This window comes from Crocodylus porosus, unplaced genomic scaffold (genome assembly GCF_001723895.1).
Source record: "Crocodylus porosus isolate Cpor-Errol unplaced genomic scaffold, CroPor_comp1, whole genome shotgun sequence".
NCBI classification, from domain to species: domain Eukaryota; kingdom Metazoa; phylum Chordata; order Crocodylia; family Crocodylidae; genus Crocodylus; species Crocodylus porosus.
In genome coordinates, this window is record NW_017728918.1 from 45,474,980 (window position 1) to 45,483,859 (window position 8,880).

Below are 8,880 nucleotides of genomic sequence, written 5' to 3' on the forward strand. Positions count from 1 at the left end.
GTCCTGGGGAATGACTTAAAACTACACCCCACTGGGGTTGGATGGTGTGGTGGGGCTGCTTGTGGCAGGGCAGCTTCTAGGAAATGCCACACCTGTGCCTCCCCAGTCAAGGACAAACATTGACTCCACGGGGTACCCGCAAGGCAGTGGGGGCCGAGGCTAAGAGAGCACATCCTGACAGAAAAGCACCAGGCTTGGGCAATATCATGAAAGCCAGGAGGGTCCAAGGCCTGATAAAAACATGACCTAGTGAGAGGCCTGAAGGAGAGAGAGGTCCAGGTATAACATGAACTGAACTAATGTAGCTCATGTTAACATAGAGTGTAATAGTAGTGAAATGTAACCATGTTAGTTTTGTCCTGTAAGTAACTTGAAAACTCCATTTTGTACTCTTTTGCTTGACATAAGTGAATGAACTCTGTATGCCCTTTTTGAATGAGTAGATGTGAATGGTGAGAGAATGGCATAGAAACAGGAGAAGATTTAACTGTTTATGTAAGCAACAAGGCGCCCAATGTAAGTTACCAGTCAGTAACTAATTAATGGATGGCTGAAGAATCCCTCTGAGGACTAAGACACAACAGGAGATAACAAGGAGGAGAGAGGCACACATCCTGCCAGATGGGCAACAAGGACACCCCAGGGCTGAGATGAGAAGAGGACAAATGAGAAACAACTGCAACAACAGTATGGAAAAACCTCAAAGCACGGAAACAAAAGATGCCAATCCCTATAGAAGGCGACTTTAAAAATACTAAGTTGGGTAAATCTCTCTCTCCACTGCTGTCCTTCGGAGCACAGGCATGTCTGTTCATCCCGCTCCAAGCTGCTATCTCTAAGATCTCTTTCTCTCAGTAAGGCCTGGGCTAGCAACTCAGTGCCATTATGGAACAAATGCTGCTGGTAACTATATAATGGTCTGAACAGAATGGTTGTAGTGTGCGCAGTGTGTTATATAATATGTATGATAATTTGTGCGTGTTTTATGTGAGTGGTATGTCTGAACCTCCATGTCTAATTAATGTAATCAATAAACACAACATTTTGCCTTATCCCCCTTTATAAGGTCTTGCTCCTGATTTGGCAATTAGTATTTTAAAGCAACACAGGTATATCTATGGACCCTGAGGCCCAAGTGGGCCATAGGCCAAGAGTGAGATCCAGGCACATCAGCAGACACCAGAGGCATGCAGGGTATAAGGCCCTGTAGCCCCAGTGAGGGGGTGGAGCCCTACTGAGGGGTAGAGTGTGAGGGGCTAGAAGCCTGTTGAAGCATAGAGACCAGAGCATGAACTGAGGTCCCAGTAACGGTGTATAAGGTCAAGTTAAGTCTCCAGACGCCTGAGGCCGAGTTTGGACCAGAGGCCAAGTGTGGCTCAGCAATGAATCCAGGGCAGTTATAGTGGATAGTCTGGGCCAATGGCCTACTGTGACCCAGATCTGGGGCTGGGCAAGTTGGGAGTACTTTGGATACCATCTGTGAGATATGGGAGGTCTGAGCCATGAATTGCACCCTTGGCATCATGGCATTAAAATGGGCAGCCTCCTGCCTAGAAACATCTATTTATTTTACAACAAAGCCATGGCAGGAGAGTCAGATGGGCAGACTACCTTAGACAGGTGGGCAGGCCAATACTGTGACTGGCCCAGGGGATGGCCTCCTGTCATAGATAAACAGTATTGGTCCTTATGGCATCATATACATAGGTTCCAGAATCGAGTTTCCATTTATTCTGTGGGTGATGGCATGTGGACCAAAACCCCAAACCAATCTTTAAAAACTGAAAAATAAAGTCTCTCCAGTTAGGTCAAATACAGTTTTAACTCATTCGTATCAAAGCACAGATGCACACTTTAGTCAATGCAGTTCTGATCTGATACTTTATCCTTTTTTTTTTTCCAGCTGGTCATTTAGAATACTTAAAATATGCACACACAAACTCTGTAAGTCATTTGTCCCAATCAGTTATGATGAAGGTGCCTATAAGTAATGTAAACAAGAGCTACTCATTGGGTGCATCTACATTTGCGCTTTACTGCAGAGCTGACTAATTACCTCCACAGTACAGCTTCACAGTCTACATGTGCATCTGAATTAGGGCACAGTAAGTTAACTCTGCCATAGGATAGTACTTATCCCAGACAGCATTATCCTACAGCAGCAGAGTGCTTACATACACTTAAATGCACATGTAGACTGACTAGGGCTGGCGGGGTATGAGAGTGTTACAATGTGGGGGCTGCCTGCTGGCTAGACCCATACTGTAGAAACCTCATGCCCCAGCCAGCACCTCTCCCTCTGCCCCCGCCCCTGGATCTCCTGCCATCACAGGACTGCTCTGCTCTGGATCAAACAGCTGCAATCCCAGGCACACATGAAGATGCTATGCCTGGAACCAAATGACTCCAGCATGAACTACACCGGAGTTTACTGCTACATGCTAATTGTATATATAGATGCACCCATTAACACTGATAAAAGAATTAAAGACAAAAACTTAATCTTAGTTATTGAAATCAGGACCAGAGGAAGAATAAACGCATTCAAAAGTTTCTCTCTCTCAAACCATGAAGTTGGTCCAATAAAAGGTATTACCCCCAAAAAATCCCTGCCTCTCACAATTCCTGAATGGTCATGGCTACGTCACTCTATATCATTTCTTGCAAATTTATGCAATGAAAATAACCTATACATCAATATTTTGAAAAAAACTTTTCCATGCTTGAAGTTTTAAATTAAAGATACTTTGTTTCAGCTGACTTTAGTTTTCAGTTGGCTTGCTTCAGTAGTTCAGTTATAGCTTATTACATATGCTGGACTATTGTAATTATCATACATGTACCAAGAGACAATATTTATAAATTGAGGTTAAAAGTTTGAACTTTTTTCAACGAAGACCACATTTTCAAATTTAAAAAAGAGGAAGCTTATTTTTTCTTTTGCCGAGTGAAGGAATATTGGAAGTACATCTCTTTCAGTAACATTTGATATTATAACAAGCTCAATAAATGTACCACTGATGTATACCATAGCTGTTGTAAAACTGAGTCCATCTGAGCAATGGATTTTGGAAGCAATTTGCTTTCTTTTTTAATAGAAGCATCATTGTTTTTCAAAGTTATTATACAAAAAATTCATTCAAATGCAAAAAAAGACACTGCCAAGTATTGTTTTGCCTGATTCTTCTGGAAAATGTTCTCTAAAAACAACAACAACAAAAAAGAATGCAAAATACCTTGGCTAAAGCCATTGGAACTGAAATAAGCCCAGCTCTCCTGAGCTTTTCAGCGCACACTAGCAGAAGCACTTATATTATTAATGTGAGTTTATCTTCCCATTTGTTAGGAGGTGATAAGAAACGGGCTAGAGACTTAAAATAAATCCCCCCAGGAAGAGAACTGATGGTTATGTCAACATAAATCCAGCAAAAAAACTTTGAGCATTAAGAGAGCTCCAGTCATTTATATTACAAATTCTTTTTACACCGGGGCAGGGAAAGGGATTAGATATAAAACCGCATATACAACATGTTAGCATTGTGTCTTCTCAAACTTACTTCTTTTTTTTGAATGGGAAAAAAAAAAAAATATTTAGAGCTCACCATTCTAGATCAAATTCTTGTAAAGTCCATTAAGGAGCTAACCAAGATTGTATTTCACAAGTGGCTAGGCTGTACACTTATCAAAAGAACTACTCGGAAAAAAAAAAAAAACGCTATAATATGCATATCCGAGTGCACATGACAACATTTTAAAAATGATGAGTACCAAAGATTCATTAACATTTACCTTCACAGAGCTTCTGTTTTATTACTTCTCTTATTCTAGAAATTGCAATATAATCTTCAACATAGAATACGTAAGTTGATGAGGGCTTGTTGGCAATAGCTCTAAGTTCTTCCTCCTCAATTTCTGAGCCAACACCAATAGCAAACAAAGTGATTTTGTTTTTTCTTGCCTCTGCTGCTGCATCTTTAACTTCATCTTGGGATTTGCCATCAGTGAGAACAACAGCTATTTTAGTTAGAAACCTTGAGGATTTGGCAAAAAGATGGTCAATCGCGAACTGGATAGCTCTTCCTGTTCTTGTATTTCCACCTAAATAGTGTATGGATTCCATTTCACGGATTAGGTTTTCACTGGATACATGACTTCCTAGAGGGATCTCAAGTATAGGGTAATCACTGTACTGGACTACTCCAACTTCTATAAATTTTGGCCCTATATCAAAATTCCTTGTAATATTTACAAGCCATTTTTTGATTATTTCAAAATTTTCTGGGCCAACACTATAGGAGCCATCCAAGATGAAGACTAAATCCACTGGAGCAGTTCTGCAACCTAAAAACAGAAATTATAACAGTAATTTAAGCAGTCTTCTTTTCCACTACATTTAAAAATGATATATAACAGTAATTGTGTGTAATATAGCCAACAGACCCAAACATACTACCTGTTCTGTATTTACAATTCTCATATCAAAATCTACTAAGCTTATTAGAGAAGACATGATTTTTGCTGGTGGTTCTGCAGACTTAGATTAGTATTTGATAATCATTCTGTGCATCATCACCAGTCATAACAAATGATAAAAATTCTAGAAATCAGAAATGTAGCTGGCAACTGCATTTGATGCATGGGACAGAAAGAATGCATCTTTATTTTCTAAACACGTATTTGTCTTCATTAACGACAACAATAATACACACTTATATTTGGCAACAACGTGATTTTTCCAGAAATCACAATCATATTTCAAAATGTATTAAATAGCTATAGACATTATGCATATATCGCAGTAGTTATTTAAAAGCATTCAGCCTCAATCAAGTGTTACTGATAGCATATTATAGTCTTAGCAGATGACACACGCTCTATAAGAGAATAATAAATCTTGTGTTCATGGGAACAGGAGGTAAAGGAGGATGTTTTATGCTTATAGAGTGTATTTCCACTGCATAATGACAGTTGCATAAAACTTTCAACACTGACATTCTAAATTCTGTTATGTAAAAGATTCTCCTGAAGTTTTCTAAATACTGTGATTTTTGGAGAAGAGACAATGCAGGGGACAATTTCAGAATAATCAAAAAGCAAACGCACCACTGCTTTGCACACTTAGGCCCAAATTTCTTATAATTGGGTAAATAGGACTTAAGTGACTAAAGTTAGCTGAAAAGGGTATATTGAGCCACTTTATGCTCAGAAGGGATACTCAAGTCAGTTGTCCTCTGTTGCAATCTTTTTCCACCCAGGACAACACAAACCTCCATGTAAATCCCGGAAATGTCATTCACAGGAAAATCATGGCTAGAGACAGTTTGATACTAAAAGAGAAGAAAGACTTCTTTTTTAAATTAGTGGTTGGGTACTTGCCCAACAGATGGGTAGGCCCAAGTTCGAGGTCTCCTTCATCCAGAAGGCATTGGAACCTATATTTTCTACTTCCAGAGGACCCTAACCAGCATGCCATGCCTTTGGCAGGGCCAAGAGCACCTTCTACTTGCTCTGTTCAAGCTTGTGCACTTAGCAACCATGAGAGAGAGAAATATGAAGCCTAAAGAAGAGGAAGCCAGAGGTTATCTGACTCTGGTGATCAATGAGAGAGGCACTGCAGCAGAAGTAGGAAAGAGGCTCTGACCCTGACTATGGCCCCACTGCTATATCTATTCTATCCAGTAACAATTAAATGCAAAATGCAGAAAAAACACTGGGAGTATAACCAGGAATTCCTCCCTAATGACATTTTTTCTGTGGCACTCTTTCAAGCTGCTGTGCCCCGGGTTGACACTGCACCTGGGGCCATTGCCCCACTCCAAGGGCTTCAGGGGCCCAATTCTGCAGGACAACAGGAACATCTGTTTTTTCTGATCAGTCAGGCCCCCTCTACACATGAAGTTAAAGGCATGATAGGATCTAATAGGTACCTGTAATATTCACAGAGTTTCATGCCATCACAGAGGAGTAGAATCTAAAAATTGACATATATTGCCCAAAATGCCATTTGCATGGCTCACTATACACAAATTAGTGCTACTTATGTTGGATTTGGCCCTTAGCAAGTACATATCCCTTAGAAATTTTCTGTTAAATTACAGCTGCATCATTAGACACCTAATATTTTATCTCTTTAAAGAACGAGATCTTTAAAATGGTAGGCAATCATGTATCAGGGATGTTTGATCAGTGAAAATTACATGCAAAAAAAAATGTATGTGGACCTGAATGCAATGGTTGTTTTTAACTAGCCATAATAAGAAAGAAGGAACATCTCTTACTTGCTCTTGTTTCACCATCTTCAGCAGTGATGTAATCCTGAAGTAGCAGAATTAAAACTGCCTGAACAAACTTTATGATCTGTGCCATGTATACTGTACTTCCAATGCCTTGATTCCCAAATTAAAACTAGGGGGGAAAAAACAGCACAGTTAAAATTTTAAAAAATAATACATCTAAACTATTATACTTTGCCACTTGTGCATCAAAGATTACTTTGAACCATGCCCAGCAATGTCCACTTATTCACACGAGTAGTCCTAAGATTAGATTCAAAGTAGAACTCGGCACATAACCGTCTCTTGAGACACCTAAACCCAACATTTAGATACTCAAAAACCTGTTTTCAGCTTGGAGGCAACTAGAATTCCTTAGGCACCTAAATTTCTACCAGACACCTACTCTCTGCTGCTAGGCAAGTAGAAAATTACCATAATCAGCACCTGGTCAGACTGGCACCTATAGGCAGAATTCTACTTCACCTATGGGATGACCAAAGTGCAGCTTGTAACAGTTTCTGAGTTTTCTTAAATTGGAAGAGGCAAGGGTGGGTGGCAAAACAGGATAGCACTCATTTAAAACATACATAGGCTTTTGTCATAACATCTGGACAAAGCACGCTGTTGCCTATGAAAGTTTGTACAAATCAGGTAAGTAAGCTCATGAGAGGAATGGGAACTGGGAAGTTAATCAGTCCTTAGAAGTCTCTCCAGCGACTCCGTGGATTTTCTAGGCACTTAAACCTGGATCGCCCTAATGGTGCAATATGCCTACATTTTAGGCATTTAAAAACCTAAATGCAAGTACAGGTTTCCCTTACTTTATGCTGTACATATATGTTCCTGGAAAATGGCACACAACTTGAACTGGCATAAAGGAAACCTACTTTACAATGTAACGAATAGGGATACGTTCCAAGACCTTGACTGTACTGACCCCCAGACCCATTTCTACCACTTGTACAATATAGGGCATGGTCTGTATGTTCCATGTTCGGATGTGGCAACATGACATGCAAGCCCAAGAATCTCCTACAGGCCCCCTCTACACATGAAGCTAGAGACATGACAGGATCTAATATGTACCTGATGCACACAATCACGCCTCCTGCCATGATGGGCATAGCAGGAGGCACAACTGTGGAATTGGGCATTAGACCATATTGCACCTTATTACCAGTGCAGGGGGAGCCCAGTCCTAGCTCCCACAGCAGCAAGCTCCTGCAGCTGGAAACCCCATGGACAACGATCGTCCAGCCCTGAGGGCTTCGTACACACCTAAACACTAAGGATTGCAGGAGCCATTATCCCCGAGGTCCGGGGCTTTCCCACACCTGCAAGCCCTAGGGATTATGGCAGCTATGATCCTCAGGATCCAAGGGTTTTCCACACTCCCAAGCCCTGGGAATCTCTTCAAACTGGGCATGGTACACCCTTAAGGCTAGGAGGTCCATCAGCTGACAGGGGACCCTACTGCAGGGGACACCCTGCTACACTTGCAAATTAAAAAGCTCAGTATAAACCAGCTATAAAGTTAAGTTTGACCTTGAAAATGTGAACTAATAGCTGGGTGAAGCTTTTTGTGCAATACCTAATTTGCACATGTAGTTGGTCTCCAGATCACCGCACAATATCCGTAACATATAGGAGGGACCTCAGATAAGCTGTGCCAGGACACATCCACAACAAAAACAACATCTGCTTTAGCCTACAAAGGAGATCTTATCTTAGTATTACCATAAAAAAAAAAAATCATTTATCATAAGTCACTTTCACAAACTGAGGTATCAGACAGGGAAACACTGAATTTCATGCGTATGTCAATACTGCAAGAAGTTGTCATGCTTAAGCAGTATTTCCCTGAAAGTTCTGTAGATGGATAACATAGGACTAGATCCATAAGATGGTCCAGTTCTCAAAGCCTAACACTTGAGTCCACCGTGAAAACTATAGTCTTGAGTAAATTAAGCTAAATTCTTGGGATGACATTTCTAGTTCATCTACGCATCCAGATTTGGTAATCTACAGAGTATTTCTGGTCATCTAAGTGAAAAAAGTGTGTCACCAACAAAGAGGTTAGCATTTTATTCCTGGACATGTAGCATTGTGCATATGGATCGCTATGCATGGCTATGTACTTGCACATAAGGGTGCATTCATAGAGGATTCAGTGGTATGATTACACCCCTCCCTGTTTCAGACCATGCCACAGAAGCAGCAGCCAAGGGCTTTTTGAAGTGCTCAAAGCAGGTAAGTATTCCTGACCCCGCTCTGTACTCAGCAACACATCCATTCCCCAACCAACCATTCTGCCCCTCTCCCACCCACTACTGCCACTGTTACCTGCTGACCCGGGGGTAAGGGAAGCTCTAGAACTTCTACCCCGTTCCAGCTGGGTTGTTCAGGGGCCAGTGCAGCTAGGGACTCCGGCAGCAGCAGAAGGGTTCCTCTTCCTTTCCCGTGGCTGTTCCCCATTAGCCTGGGAGCAGGCTCAGGGAAGGGGAATGTTTCTGCCACTGCTGTTGGTTGAGCTCTGCTCCCCAAGCAGCTTCTCTGGAGTAGGGCAAGAATGACACTGGAGTAGCCCCTGCCCTGGGTTAGCCAG

General features: G+C 41.3%; 1 protein-coding gene across 1 annotated transcript in view; it reads right to left on the reverse strand.

Annotated features, from left to right (window-relative positions):
• The window catches only part of LOC109311745 (collagen alpha-1(XXI) chain-like), a 142,903-nt gene extending 136,473 nt beyond the window's left edge, over nucleotides 1–6,430 (reverse strand). Inside the window, exons 1-2 of the mRNA XM_019537555.1 lie at nucleotides 6,279–6,430; nucleotides 3,790–4,341 (exon numbers count right to left, since the gene is read on the reverse strand). Of these exons, the coding sequence (XP_019393100.1) occupies nucleotides 3,790–4,341; nucleotides 6,279–6,366 (640 nt within the window). The 5' untranslated portion in view covers nucleotides 6,367–6,430. The remainder of the gene's footprint in view (nucleotides 1–3,789; nucleotides 4,342–6,278) is intronic.
• Between the last annotated feature and the right edge of the window lie 2,450 nt (nucleotides 6,431–8,880).